The following is a 16,203-nucleotide window of genomic DNA, read 5'->3' on the forward strand; positions in this document are numbered from 1 at the left end:
TAAACAATGAATTCTACTGCAGAGTATGTGTAAGAAAATGTTTGCATTTAACTCCTTTCATACATATATGAAAATAAAAATATACATTTTCATCAAAATATTGATTCAATCCTTCATTTACTATACTCCTATTACAGGTCTAATGTTGTTTATTAATTGTTAGTAAGTTGTTATTAATTCTGTTTCTCTTTCTGCTATGTCTTACCTATAGCATTACATATGTAATGGTTGTGCAGATTGACTCCCAAATAAATTTGTAACGGCGAATGCGTGTATAGAAATGTAACTTCTACCGGCAGTCCCACTGGACTGCCACACCCGTTTTTTTTAGTACATCAGCAGTTATAAATACATGAAGAGTTGCAATATTGGAGTTCCTCCAGGTAATACTGGTATTACCAGCAAAAAGAAAAATTTTTTCGTTATCGAAATCGATTTCTACGTTAGTGATGTCATTTATAAACATAAGGAAAAGTAGAACACCCAATACTGAACCTTGTAGTGCTCCACATACAATGCTTTTGTGACTAGGGTCTGTATCATTTGCTCTAACTAGTTGTTTCCTATTCCTCAAGTAAGATTGGGACCAATTCAAAGAAATACCTTGAATTCCACAGAAATTTAGTTTTTTTTATCAAAATATCGTGATTTACACAATCAAAAGCTTTGGCATAGTCACAAAAAACAGTGGCAGTCTAAAGATAATTGTTTAGTGCTTGATAGACTTCATGTAGTACAGAAAACATAGCATCACTGGTGCATTTATTAGATAAAAAGCCGAACTGACTTTGTGATAAAATGTTGTTTTCAACGAGAAAGGACATAAATCGGGCTTTTATAAGTCTCTCAATAATTTTGGATAAAACCGGTAGTAAGACAATAGGTCTATAGGTGCAGACATTCGATTTTTCACCACCCTTATGAAGAGGAATAATAATGTCTGTCTTTAAGCACTTTAAGCACTAAAAAATGATTGAAATTATAGTCCACGTCCACAGAGGGAAAGTGCCACCTAGTGTAGTCAAGCACAAATTTTGGAATTTACGAAAATTTTGAGCGGAAAAAAATCCTACCTAAACGTTGGGTTTTGGGTTTTACCTACCTAAACGATCGTTTGTTAAGAGTGTTAAACTTGGTACATACTGCATTAATAATTGTAGAGCGTACATAAAGGAGTGAGAAATATAAAACAATAGAATCAATTATGGTAGATATTGTTTTAGTAATTCTTGTAAGAGAATTAACGTGCATTGTGAAACCAGACGATTCGAATATATTGACCAATTTGAACATTTGAACAATATTGAACATTTTGCAAATTTCTTTCAATGCAGTTTCTGACGTGATGGAAAAAATTTGTCATTAATACTAGCAAAATACAGATGTTATGTTTAGTTTTTAAGAGATGTAATACTTCTAATAAATTGATTCTTTTCACAAGAACAGAGATAATATAAAAATAAATATCATGGAAGCCTGAATTCTCCAGAGAAATACCTGTGTAACAATGTGCCACACATGGTATATTTCCTATTTAAAACTAAAAGTTTGTGGTACTGGAAGGGAAAGAGTTGACAAATGACAGGTATCTATATCGTTAAAAGATGAACCCTTTAAAAAAATGTTTCTGTTTCAAAAAACTTTTGAATTGCCAACCCTCTATATATAGTAATTGATAGAAACTTACCGTTTCTTTTTCTCTTTGAGCCCGTCCACGTCAAAGTCATCGTTTTCGGTGTGCAAAAACGATACTTTCTTCTCGGGTAATTCTTCCTCCTCATCGTTTTCTGGGCTAAGGTAGCTACACGGATCGGATAAAACGCATTCTGATTCTGAGTCCGACCCTTTTTGCAGTAAACTACCATTACCTGCAATATAAAAAAAAGTATATAAACAAGTGTGTATAAATTCTGACCACACTATGTTATGAAATTTGTACTCGGATATTATGTTTTATAATAAAAACTGTTTTAAAAAATAGCATTTAACTTTAGTTTTTTTTATTTACAAACTCGCATCAGCTTGTATGGCTATTAACGAAAAAAGAAAAAATATTAACAGCCATAGAATAGTACAACAATCAAAGTTTGTATAAATAGTTTATTGCTTTTAAATATTTAATAATCACTTTAACTTCGCACTTTAAGAATAGTTCGTTCGAATTCTCCTCGATTCCGAATTCACCTCTTTCTGCACTGTGTAACGGATACTCCACTAGAAGGCGTTTTATTCTGAGCGGGGTCTCACAAGCATAACACTCCGGTTGGGGATCTCTTGTCCTCAGATGTCCATGCGTAAGGCGACCATAACCAAGCCGCAGTCGCGTGATGATTACCTGATAAAAATGATTGATGAAACTATCAGACCACGGTTGAAATATTGGTTTTATTTCAAGCGTTTTTCAAGTAATTCTCTCTTATGTTTTAAGTTCTCTAAGGACTCATGTTTCTCGTGTATATTTATCTGCCAGATCGTTTCCCGATTGCAACATGAGATGGCACGCACAGGAAAGCAATGTTTCTGTGATTTAGATTGTGCAATTCTTGTCTAATGAGTTTGGTCACATGATCTGAAGAATGGATTTTGAGATGATTTCTAGAGAATTTAGTGAGTCTGTAATTATTAGTAAGTTCATTTCAGGACTTTTTGTAACGTGGCGTGGGTTTATATATTGTAAAGAGTTCTCCTGTTAAGATGGTATTAGTCTCCGCTAGATTATATTTCCATTTGTTAGTAGACTTATTTAACAAGATTTATAAGAACAGTATAACTCCTGAAGAATGGCTAAGATCAACCTTTGTCCCTCTTCCCAAGAAGGCACATGCTAAGCAGTGCAGTGATCATCGCACGATCAGTCTGATGAGCCATACCTTAAAAATATTCCTCAAAATAATTCACAATAGAATTTACAGAAAATTGGAAGAAGATATCGGAGAAACTCAGTGTGGATTCCGGGAGGGATATGGAACTCGCGAAGCATTATTTGCCTTTAACATCTTGACACAGAAGTGTTTAAATGTGAATCAAGATGTATTTGCTTGTTTCATTGATTACAACAAGGCGTTTGATAACGTCAAGCATGACCAACTTTTAGAGATCTTGGAAGCTAAACAGTTAGACACTCGCGATATAAGAATAATATCTACACTGTATTATAATTAGAAGGCAGTCGCACGCATCGAAAATAGCACAACAAATGAAATTCAAATTAAAAAAGGAGTTAGACAAGGATGTGTGCTGTCATCAATGCTATTTAATCTCTATTCGGAAGAAATTATGAAGAAAGCATTGGAGAAAGAAGAGATTGGGATAAAAGTTAATGCCCAACCAAATAATAATATTAGATACGCAGATGATACGATTTTACTGGCGGAGACAGTAGAAGACCTGCAAGACTTTTTAAACAAGGTAGTCACAGCTAGTGAAGATAAAGGGTTAAAAATGAACGTCAAGAAGACGAAATTCATGGTTATTTCAAAAAAACAAAGATTGAATGCAAACCTGTACTAAGGTTTGTATAAATATTTGGGAACAAGCGTTAATAACAACAATGATATAACAGAAAACATAAAAACTAGAATTGGAAAGGCTCGAGCTGCTTTTGTTAATATAAAGGACATTATGGGAAGTCATGACATTAACTTAAACCTGAAAATGAGATTGGTTAGATGCTACATCTTCTCGATACTGCTGTATGGAGTAGAGAGTTGGACTTTAAACAAGAGCAATACCGATAAACTAGAGGCCTTCGAAATGTGGATATACAGAAGAATTTTGAAAATACCTTGGACAGACAAAATAACAAATAGTGCAGTTCTTCGAAAAATGAACAAAGAACGGGAGCTGTTGATCACCATCAAGAGAAGAAAGTTGGAATATCTTGGTCATGTGATGAGAGGGAAAAAGTACCGATTGCTCCAGTTAATTACCCAAGGAAAGATTCAGGGCAAACGAAGCGTGGGGAAACGACGTATATCTTGGCTGCGCAATTTAAGAGACTAGTTCCAGTGCACATCTAACCAATTATTTAGAGCAACAGCTTCAAAGATACGAAGAGCAATGATGATTGCCAAAGTCCGTAGCGAAGAGGGCATTTGAAGAAGAAGAAGATTATTTTTCATCCTTTACTACAAATGCATATAGTACACATTACGACGTTATGACATTCTCAAAATTCAGCAAAAATAAGTCAAAGACACCTTTACCAGATCTGTATACAGTTAAAATATATTGGTTTTTATTGAAGGTACATAACTTGCACAAAACTCAGAACTTTGCTCTACATTATATTCATTTATATTAAGAGACGAGTACATAAGATTTTCTTTTACATAAATTGCAACTCCACCTTGTTGAGGCGCAGAAGTGCTATTGAGGTCTACCCTGGGCACTAGGTAGCTCGAGGACCATCATCGTTTTTCTATTCGTGTTCAGCGACCTGTCAAACCCCGAGACCAAAATTGAACTCATTCCTGTCGATATGTTCCGAGTTGCAAATTTTTTATTTTGCACTTCACTTTTACTTTGGAAATGCATTTTTCTTATGAAAAAATACAATTTTCATTTTACCACCATGAATTTTATTCACAAACTTTCCTGACACTTTCCCGAATCAAACGTAAAATGTTGCATAGCGATAAATCTTGCTACGGAAAATTGATAGGTTTAGTGCTTTTTAGTGCTTCATTGTCTCGCCTAAAGTGAAAATTTTGCGAGTAGTTATAAATGGTCTAGAAAGAATAATATTTCGTTTAAAGTCGTAAAACTTTTTATTTTAAAATTTAAAATATTTTCAAAGTTATTAGTCGGAATTTTTGAATATCAAACTCCGGCAAGAATAAACTCAAACTTAAATTAAACTTCCATTACCTACTGAAAATCGATTAGAACTGACTATTAAACTCGCGAAATTGTATTGTTCCCTGGAGGAAATAATATTTTTAGTATAGAACACAATTCGCTAGAGCGTTACCTATTTTCCACAAGCAGGCAGCTTCTTGTGATGAATATGAAACCCTTTTAGAAATTTAAATGAATAGACCAGTCTGGTGAAAATTAATTCCAACTTTATGTAATGGATTCGAGTGAAATTTCGGCGTTTTAGTATTCAGTGGCGAAGGTTCGGTTTTAAGTGAATCGGTGAGGTTTTGCCTTTTTGGAAATAGTCATTATAAGGTCTTAGAGCAACAAACATGCGATGAGTTTTTGAGAAAATTACATTATTTATACATTTTGTGTCCCTTTTGTTTATATTGTTTAAAATTAATTTAGTTTATCGCCTATGTCAATAACGTATTCATAACTTCTGTTATATCTTAAGTATGTAAAATGCATCAATTGCTCTATTGGTTTATTAGTTATTTTTTATTTTTGCTTTTAAATGCCATAACTTTCGTCTTTATGAAGATTTTATTGCGCATATATTTGGTTTAGATAAATATTGCCAATTGGAGTTTCTCTTCTGTTTCTTGTACTAAATTTTGTTGTCTGAAACTAGTGAAAAGAGTGAGGAGAGGCAGCAGTGTCGTCCAACTCTTTCGTTAATTTCGATTTCAAATCCTTTTTGCATCAGTGTTTTTGTCTGATAATTCATGTTTTTTAATGTGTTTGTAATATGTAGGTAATAGTAGGTATGTAAAGAATAGTGCTGATCATTACCAATTTAGTTTTTACGAGATTTTAAGTAAATTATAAACGTTGAGCCATTTGCATGCGTGAGTCCAATTTATACAAGCATAAAATGGTGATTTAAGGAGATTTTAAGGATCTTGGAGGCAGTATGAGTAGCCGATACTCATTCTGTAACAAAATTTCCGACGAAAGAGGCGGAGGTTCTAGAAATTCTTTTGCCAACAAATCCTACTCTCACGTCCCCGAAGGCTTTTGCCGCCTAGTCAGTGGGTGCATGGCGTACAATGAGTGTGAGTTATGTAGCAGACGGGAGGGGGTAAAAGGCGAGTTTCTAGTGTGATTTTGGAATGTGCAGATCACATATCCATGATTTTGACTGCCCATCCAAGCTGTCATATACCACATGTCACTTCAACATTTCCGTTGACCGGGAGCCATTCTGTCTCCGGTTTCCATACATAATGTAGCTTCGCCTATTAAAAAAATTTTTTAAAGTGTTTGTCCTTGTGTATTGTAGTGTAGTAGAAAGGGATGCACTTCACTTCACTTTGACCCTTGACCACAGCTATGTAACCAATTGACATAAGCAGGTAATAATGGATATAAAAAAAAAGAACGCTAGCGACGAAAGATCTGAACATCATAAACTGTACGCGCCACCGCTTTGCGCATGAGGCATTGAACGCTAGAGGATCGACCAGCTTGAACCGTGGGCGCAAGCAACCGTTTCGCGCATTAAATACGTAGGTGTTTTACGAGGGGTCGAACATGTGCATATAATAATAATGGTAGCGTTCAACATAGTGTAAAATGTTATAGACGTAAAGCCATGTAACATAATACTGATATAAAAGGTTTACATTGTATAAATCAAGCGTTTAATATTAAAAGCTTTCATAAGAGGATGATGAACATTTCCACATACGTCATCAGAAGAGGAGAGAGATGCAGAAACAAATTGATAAAAATGTAAAAAACATGTTGATTATTAATTCGATATTACTTGTTAAAGTTGGCTGTGATAGGTCTCCATATCCCGCACCAAAGTACACCTCTAAGCTACATAACCGTTTAACATAATCTGTTTATGTATAAACAGTTTATGCTGTTCAGATCTTTCGTCGCTAGCGTTCTTTTTTTTATATCCATTATTACCTGCTTATATCAATTGGTTACATAGCTGTGTGGTTAGCGCGTGTACCTTTGGTGCTGTGGGTTCTGGGTTCGAGTCCTACATACGATAGAAGTTTTTTATTTAATAATAAGTTAATGATTTGGAATTGTCTTAGATATTGGATAATAGTTGAAATACAAAAATGATATGTAAATTAATTCATATTAAAAATAACTAATTACTGGCGGTGACGGCTAGCGTTCAAACTATGACGTCATCACGGGGCGCGACCGGAGCGCGTACGGGACGTGTAACGTCAGGGGTCAAAGGTCTCGAAGTGGGCTATCGAGAGGCGCGGACGGGGCTTGTGACGTCAGGGGTCAAAGGTCAAAGTGGAGTGAAGTGCATCCCTTTCTACTTAGTGTGATGTTTATAACATTTTTTTTTCTTGTTGGATAGGCCGCAATTGACGAAGTAAGTCTAAAACGTTAATCACATAAAAACTTTTATCAACTTCGAGTTTTTATCGAAGTTAATTTATTTCTTCAGTTATTCTTGTTTCTTCTTGGCTTATTTCACATGCCCCTAAAGATGATCTAGGGAGTGAAAGTACTTGGGCAAGATTAAATTAATAAAACTGTGTCGATATCTGCCTTTTAATTGATCAAAGTTCTTTTAGATAAACATTTCCGACATCCCTTTTATTGGATTCTCTATACTTTTTTAGTTATTTGAATACCCTGTGTCAAAAAACCACACTTTTTTTGAGCGTTTTTATACTTTTGCAGCTGAAATCCAACAAAAAATACCCATTTTAATGCTAATCCTGATAATATATAATTAGTAAAATTTTTATTACTTACCAAACTTCTCAGGCTCTGCTATCGGGGCGGTTGGTGAATCTGTGATGGAACTTTTTGGTGTATCCAGATCACCCTTCTGATATGGTGCAACCCAACCAATTTGTTTAGACTCTGGAACGCAAAAACAAATAGATAAAATTTTTAAAAATATATGTCTTAAAAATTAATCAATTATGATCCTAAAAGGTTTCAAAATTATTAGATTTGAGCAAAATTTCTTGTTTTGATTGTACATGTACCGATACATGGTGTTCCATTAAGAATTGTCCATATAGTAACTGGAGAAACATTAGCACAAAATACGAAAATTTATCCTAAAACACTTAAATAAAATATTCCTCCTTACCGAGATACAGAGTGTTTTATTACAAATATTCTAAAATGATTTTGGAACATTGTTTTAACAATAATTTTTGTTTAAACTCGACAGACAGTTTACACATATTAGAATACTTTAACTAGCGTTAAAAGATAGTTTTCCGCTTTTACCAGAGGCGTGCTGTAGGGATAGCTACATTCTTTTTCCCACTTACAATCTACGCCACTGTCTGATTCTTCGTTACTTTTTACGTAAATATCATCCTTTTGTCTCAATGCGATAGAGTAAGTAGTTTTTAAGTTATTTGCGTCCATAATTTTATTTTTGCTCATTTCACAAGAGCAGTGTCTTTAAAGTAACGGAGAATAAAAATCATGCTAAAATGATTATTACGACAGTGGTGTAGATTGTGAGGAGGAAAAAGAAATTTTTTGCTAATAGTTTTCCTGTATATTTATAAATTGCTATTAAAATTGGCACAGAGGCATAATCTTAGACAAGAAATAGTATTTTATTTACAATTCCACTATCAAATACCAAACTAATAAACAAAGTTGCAACTAACGTAAGGTTTCCGTTTTGACGATAAATCAAAACTAAACACACTTTAACTTAAAAGAACTCACAAAAACTCAAACTAAATGTTCTACATGGTCTCCTCCGATTTCTATGCCTTTTCTAATTCTTTTTATAAAGGATTTTCGGACGTTAAAAAAATATTATTCTGTCCCCTTATAAGATTAGCTGCATTTTGAATGTATCTCCAAAGTTCGTCTCGTGTATTAATTTCATTGGCATAAACTAAGGACTTCATATGTCCCCAAAAATAAAAATCTAGCGGGTTGTACTCAGGACTTCTTGGTGGCCATTGAAAATCACTGCCTCTGTCAATCTATCGTTGAGGAAATACGTCATTAAGATGATTTCTAACAGCTAATGAAAAATGAGGTGGCGCTCCATACTGCATAAACCACATTTTTCTTCTTACATCCAGTGACAGATCATCTAAAATATCACTAAGAGTATTTTCCAAAAAGAATAGATAAGAATCTCCATTTAAATTCAGAGGAAGAATATAAGGCCCTAGTAGTTGGTCGCCTATAATGCCACACTAAATATTCAATTTAAACTCATGCTGAAAATGTCTAGCTTTAATAGCATGCAGGTTTTCTTCTTCCCAATAATGACTATTTCGCCAATTAAAAACCCCTCGTCTGGTAAAATTTGCTTCGTCGGTGAACATAATATTCTTAATAAAGTGTCTGTCATTGCAATGTTTATTCAGAATACGTTGGCAAAACTGTAACCGTCGTGGAAGATCTGTTGGAAGTAAATTTTGAACAGGAGTGAAGTGATAAGGATGGAGGTTCTCTTTTTTTTTTAGAATTCTAACAATAGACGAATGACTTACTCCTGTTGGTGCTGATAGATGTCGTGAACTTATTTCAGGATTTTCATCTACTCGAACCAAAAGTTCATCTTCTTGATTAGGTGTGATTTGTTTCGGTCGACCATCCCGATTTTTAGTGTGAAATGACCCAGTTTCACCTAAACTACGATATAATCTTGCAAAAGTTTTGTGATTTGGTTGCCTTCTGTTTGCGTATAACATTCCATACCTTCTGGCTGCCGAGCGACCGCAAAAATTTTCTTGTGCGTATACGCAAATCATATCTCGCATTTCTTCATTAGTAAAATGATTACGACGAGGCATTTCAATCAAAAAAAGTAATGATTACTTTTAAAAAATGCAACATTACACTACACTGTCACATCAAAAATAATTTACTCTGAACAAATGACATTTACCAACAACAATATTATCTGACAGTCCAAAGCATATTTTTCATAAATGAAATAATATTTGAAATCCTTTTTTAAGACTCTAAGCAGTTCGACTGCGTTTTTATCGAAAACAGTTGAAATTATCATGTTTAAACAAGAGTACCAATTTTACGTAAAAATGATGTTTACGTCATATTTTCCAATAAAAATTACTAAAAAGTTTCATCAGAAAAAGTTTAGACTCAATTTGATCATTAGGAATGATCCACGTGGCGCCCTCTATGACAAAACGTAAAATTGTAAATAAAATACTATTTCTTGTCTAAGATTATGTCTCTGTGCCAATTTTGATAGCAATTTATAAATATACAGGGAAACTATTAGCAAAAAACGAAAAACAAAAATTAAATTTAACACCCTGTATCTTTTTTCTCAGCAACATTTTATAAAGGCATATTTGGCCCAATAGCCATATTTTGGTCCAAATCTTAGTCTACGTCCCAATAGTTATGGCTCACCCTGTATATCATTTACTCAACGTTTTACTGCCATAAAATAAAATTCATACAGATTTATGAACTACAAAATTATATCGTGATACGTTTGGACATAAATTCATCTTTCTTACCTGTATTATTGGCTGTATTGGGTTGTTTAAATTCCAAAGTGGGTGATTCGGTAATAGAGCCCCTAGGGGTTCCTAGGTCGGATACGGCCGGAGACGTTGGCTGGGAAATGCGGCGTTTCATCGACTTTGAGCTGAGTTTAAGGGGCGAATACATATGTCGGTAGTCTTGTCGATGTTCTGAAATAGATATTCCTTATTAATATAAGTGACATAATATAGTTTGATGAACTTAGTTGGATAAGTCTGCCAGATATCGATATACTAGATCAGAGATTACACAAGTACTGTATTAGATTTAAACTAAGTAGCATAGTGTCATTATGTTGTCATTTTACAATGTAATTTAAGATTAATCAGCTTTTCAGCCTAGTTTTCTTCGTATTTTACAGTTTTTTAACAAAACTTTATTTAAATGATCAGCAATACATTGCACAATTTTACCTCTGGGACAGTACATCTTCTGCCTGTACGGCTAACATCGCTGAGTTTGTGACTATTTTCCATAATGACTGGTGTGACAATAAAATCTCCTAATAGGCCCCAAATTACCTCTTCCTTGAAGAATTTGGTAATCTTCATGCTTTCATTGGCAATGCTTCGGTGAGCGACATAGGCATTTATTAGTGATCTGCCAGTCAAGAGCTTCATCGATAATTTTCTGTACCATTTTATTCCTTTACGTAATGGCGAATTATAGTTTTTCATTTGATCTGATGTATCAATGAAGCTTTTATATTTATTATATTCGATGACATTGAATGTCATCGAATATAACTTGAATATAACTCGAATATACTCGAATATACTCGAATATAACTTGTCTTCTGAACAACGATACCCGAATTACTTTGTTCAGCTACATGTTGGCCTACTTTTAATTTTTTGAAAATGACCTTTTTGGGATTATATTTGCGGTTTGCACGTAGCGTACCAATCATATAAGATTTTCGGTGTAGGAGTTCATGTGCAAGTGTGACAGGACGGTAGTAGTTATCAAGTGTTCGTTCTTTCTCAAGCAGTTCATCTATAAGTTTCATCACTACATTCGTGGGTACGATGCTACCTTCAGCATGTTCTTTTCCACAATATTTTAGCGAAATTTTGTAACGCTCATTTTCTTTTACTCATTCATAAAATTCAGTCACTCCAGATACTTACGGTACCAAACGGATTAAGATCTGGTGGGATTTATTTAATGTTATCCAGACCTAGATGAAATGGTATGCTGGAATTTCTCCCAAAAATTTTTATAGTGTCTTCCAAAAAGGCTTTTTTTAGTCAATAAAGGTAGGAAAAAGGTTCCTTTTTTGGTGTATGCCTGGATAAAAATGACTGAGTCGATGACAAGTTATTTTTTGTAGTTCAAGGAACCCTTGGAAGCAAAAGCACAGTGGCTTGTAGAAACTTGCGAAGAGATAGAAGACCTACAGAATAAACATGATGATAGACTTCTCCATAAGAAAATTAAAGAAATGTGTGGGATCAGAAACGCTAGGCAGTGTGGCACAATAACAAGCACGGATGATAGAGTCCTGACCACAATAGAAGAAATAAGCGTTGAATGGCGAACATACATACAAAACCTATTCTCAGACGATAGAACAATAAATATTGATAGACAAATAAACATCGAAAATAACGACTTGCCCATCTTAACATCAGAAATAAAATACGCCTTAAAAAATATGAAACCCGGAAAAGCCTCTGGACCTGACTACGATCATAGTGAAATTATACAACTTTTGGAAGAAGACAATTTAGAACTATTATCAAGACTCTTCAACAGTATATACAAGACTGGTACAATTCCACAAGATTGGTTAACGTCTACGTTTGTGCCTATACCCAAATCAAACTACGCAAAAAAATGTAACGACTTTCGATTAATAAGTCTCATGCCCCATATTCTGAAGCTATTTATAAAAATTATCCATAACAGAATTTACAAAAAATGCGAAGAAGATATGGGTCCGGAACAATTTGGCTTTCGAATTGGTATGGGAACTCGAGAAGCTTTGTTCAGTTTCATTGTTCTCATGCAAAAGTGTCGGGATCAACAAAAATATGTCTACTTGTGCTTTATAGATTATGAAAAGGTTTTTGACAAAGTCAAACACGATCAGCTAATAGAATGCTTGCAAAAAAAGAACCTGGATCCAAACGACATTAATACAATACGTGAACTCTACTGGAACCAAAACGCCTTTGTCAGAACTGAAATGGGTGATACTGAAACCATAAACATCCAAAGAGGAGTTAGACAAGGTTGTATACTATCACCATTATTATTCAACTTGTACTCAGAGGACATCTTTGTACATGCTCTAGATGAAGCACAAGAAGGAATAAAAGTCAATGGAAATATCGTGAACAATATCAGGTATGCCGATGATACAGTACTGATTGCTAGCAGTGAAGAAGAACTACAAATTCTGTTAACCAAAGTAGTGCGAGAAGGAGAACTATACGGCCTTAAGGTGAATATAAAAAAACCAAAACAATGGCAATTTCAAAAAAACACACACCAGTTATAAACATACTAGTCAACAACAATCTAGTTGAACAGGTAAAAAATGTTTAAGTATCTAGGCTGTTGGATACATGAAACCTTAGACCAAGAACAAGAGGTTAAATGTAGAATAGAACAGGCAAGAAACACCTTCTTAAAGATGCGACAGTTACTCACTACCCCTAATCTTGATTTGTCCCTACGATACCGCATGATAAAGTGTTATGTATATAGTGTACTATTACACGGCGTGGAAGCTTGGACGTTAACAGTCAGCTCTTTACGACGTTTAGAGAGCTTTGAGATGTGGGTATTTCGTCGTATGCTGAAAATTTCATGGACCGACCGCGTTAGAAATGAAGAAGTTTTAAGGCGTATGAATAGAGAAGGTGAACTCACAGAAATTACCAAGAAGCGTAAAACGTCTTATCTTGGACACATATTTAGACACGACAGGTATAACTTCCTTCAGCTTATTAAAGAAAGGAAAATAGAAAGCAGACGCGGCCTGGGTAGACGACAAATGACCTGGCTGCGCAACATCAAATATTGGACAGGATTAGACTTTCAAAGTTTAATAAGGAAAGCCCAAAATAGGGAAGACTGCAGAGGTCATCGCCAACCTTCGCTAAGAGGACGGCACCTAAAGAAGAAAAAGGAACCCTTAGCGCATACTTTCTGTTGGTACTCTGTTGGAAGACTCAGACTTGTTCTTAGAGTTAGAAATAATGGTATTTCGTGTGGATTAGAAATAGTACGATTAATTATTGCTGATAAGTACTCATGAACACTCCAGAACTACTTAAGCCAAAAGTTTTGAACTCCGTGTGGTCTAGGGGATTTTCAGCTATTAAGCTCTTTGATAATATCTGAGACTTCTTCAGTAGTGTAGGGTTGGTAAGAAGTACTGGTGTGGATAGTTGATTTCCCCAAAACTAATAAATTTCTTCTTGGCTTGAGTAAGACTTATTGACACTTTCTACAGTGGAATTGAGTTTATGAGATATTATTGGTATTATTATTATTACTAATTACCGTAATCAACATGTCGCTGACGTCTCTTATCTCTTAAACTTTAAGTAACAAATAAAAAAATGTAATAAATATCTCCCACTCAATGGTAAAATTAACAATTACGTTATTTTTTGCAAATGGAATCATTTAAACAGAAATCAATGTATCTTTCAGAACCCAAACATATTATCTATTTCCCACGGACCAGACTAACTAAACATCATATTAAATACACTTTATCTGTGTCGCTGATGGACCCACATAATTCTAAACATGAATTTTGACTGTGCTCAATTAGGTTACTTGGTCTATATAGAACATTAGCCCAGTCTGGTTATACAAAAATCATCGATTTCACGGCAAAATGTTTCGCAGATATCTGAAGCTTTTAAGACATAGGTGGGGGTTACTAGATGACGAATAGATAAAAAGATATTCCTACTTTTACCTGGCGTTTTTTTTAAACAATAATTTATGGTCAGAATTTGGTTTTTTATCTATAAGTTTTTTCCCTTATAATTTAAATAAACAATATTTAAACCGTTTTTTTATATCAAGAATATCTTTATTTTCCCGTTTTTTCAATTAAAATTGATAAATAATTTACGGAGATATTTGCAAAAAAGCAGTTTTTTTGCACTAATTTATAATTTTAATTAATTTATTTATTAACAAAATAAAATGTTATTAATACATTTCAACATTGAGGAACTACCGTCCTTTAAATTTGTGCGAAATTTCCCCCCGATAGGTCAAATAGTTTAAAAGTTATTCAATTTGTTTATCCCTGGGACTAATTATTTAAACCATTGAACTTGCCTATGAATGATGCTAGACACATTTAACAAATTTCATAGGATTCTTTAAGACTAATACTATCTCAGAAGTTAAATGAATATTGAGTTTTCATTGAAATTATTTACAAAATAAACGTTTGAAAAAGGGGTATGTTTTTTACTTATAAACAATTGTAATAACTTCTATATTTTTCAAGCTACAGACTTGTACGTACAACCATTCGATAGCTGGTAAAAAAACTCACATTTAACAAAACAAATAAACCTTTTACGAATAATAGGAACGAAGTTAGCGACAATTTTTTTGTTAATTATATCTCCATTGTTTATAAACATTAAGAAGTAAAATTTGCACAAATTTTGAATGAAAATCTAAACTTTATATTGAATTTTATAGCTATAAAATTCATCCAATTTTTCGAAACTTAAAACCTTTCGAAACGAAGTTACTTTCGAAAGATCGACATAGGAAAGTGGAGGGGACACTGTTTTAGCTCCTCGCTGCAAAATTTAATATTATGGTTAAGGATTTATCATTCAAAAGCTTCAACAGTTCTGTAGGAATTTCATCAGGTCCATTTGTTGTTTCTATCGTCTTCAAATAATTCATTCAGGTATTCTGTTCATCTTTTTATTTTATTCTCTAGATCTACAATAAGATTTCCATCTTTGTCTTTAAGTTTACCTATTTGGCATTTCTTTATGCTTCCTGTTATCTCTTTTAATTTTTTGTGCATATTGAACGCATCGTACTTTTTCTCATAGGTTTCCATTTCTTCACATTGTTCTTTAATCCACTTCTCTTTGGCTTCTTTTATTCTCTTTTTTATGTGTTTATTTATTTCTTTGTATTTGTCTGGGTAATTCTTCATCTTTCTTCTTTGTTCCATCAAGTCTAGTATATCTTGTGTCATCCACCCCTTATTATTTGTTGTTGTTTTTGTAAGATGTTTCTTTCCTGCTGTTTGTATAGCTGTATTTATGTACTTTAATTTTTGGTTAACGTTGTTTGTATCATTAATTTGTTGCTGCACTGAACGGAGGTTTTCACTTATTTCTTCTCCTGTTTCTTGTCGTATATTTTTGTTTCTAAGTTTATTTAAATCTAGTGCCTTTCTGTGTGGTCTTCTAATCTTTTTTGGTCTCGCCTCTATCACAGTAACTACCGGGTTATGATCTGAGCCTATATCAGCTCCTGGGTACGTCTTAGTACATTTAACAGCATTATGATACCTCCGTGCTATCATAATGTAGTCTATTTAATTTCTCACTATTTTTTCTTTGGTATGTTGTGGAGATGTCCATGTATATAACCGTCGAGGAGGTAATTTGAAAAAGGTATTTGTTATTACGAAGTCTTCACTTTGACAAAATTGTTATTTAATTGTTAATGTATGGAAAGACTGACTTAATAAGTGAAGACAAACAACCTGCAACAAAAAGGTTCAGACCTGACAGTGAAGTCGAATAAATAAATCAAATTTTAACTTTTAAACCAATGTATGTAAAGAAAATAAAAAAAAGTAAAGTTCAATAAACATTG

The 16,203-nt window shown here is 33.8% G+C and overlaps 1 protein-coding gene across 7 annotated transcripts in view; it reads right to left on the reverse strand.

Moving 5' to 3' along the window:
- The window catches only part of LOC140439223 (band 3 anion transport protein-like), a 453,371-nt gene that overhangs the window by 143,368 nt on the left and 293,800 nt on the right, over positions 1-16,203 (reverse strand). For all 7 annotated transcript variants that reach the window (XM_072529000.1, XM_072528998.1, XM_072529003.1 and 4 more), the window contains 3 exons: positions 10,341-10,517; positions 7,609-7,719; positions 1,688-1,868 (listed from right to left, as the gene is read on the reverse strand). In XM_072529000.1, coding sequence (XP_072385101.1) covers positions 1,688-1,868; positions 7,609-7,719; positions 10,341-10,517 — 469 coding nt within the window. The remainder of the gene's footprint in view (positions 1-1,687; positions 1,869-7,608; positions 7,720-10,340; positions 10,518-16,203) is intronic.

The sequence above is a fragment of the Diabrotica undecimpunctata genome, chromosome 4 (genome assembly GCF_040954645.1).
Source record: "Diabrotica undecimpunctata isolate CICGRU chromosome 4, icDiaUnde3, whole genome shotgun sequence".
Lineage (NCBI taxonomy): Eukaryota > Metazoa > Arthropoda > Insecta > Coleoptera > Chrysomelidae > Diabrotica > Diabrotica undecimpunctata.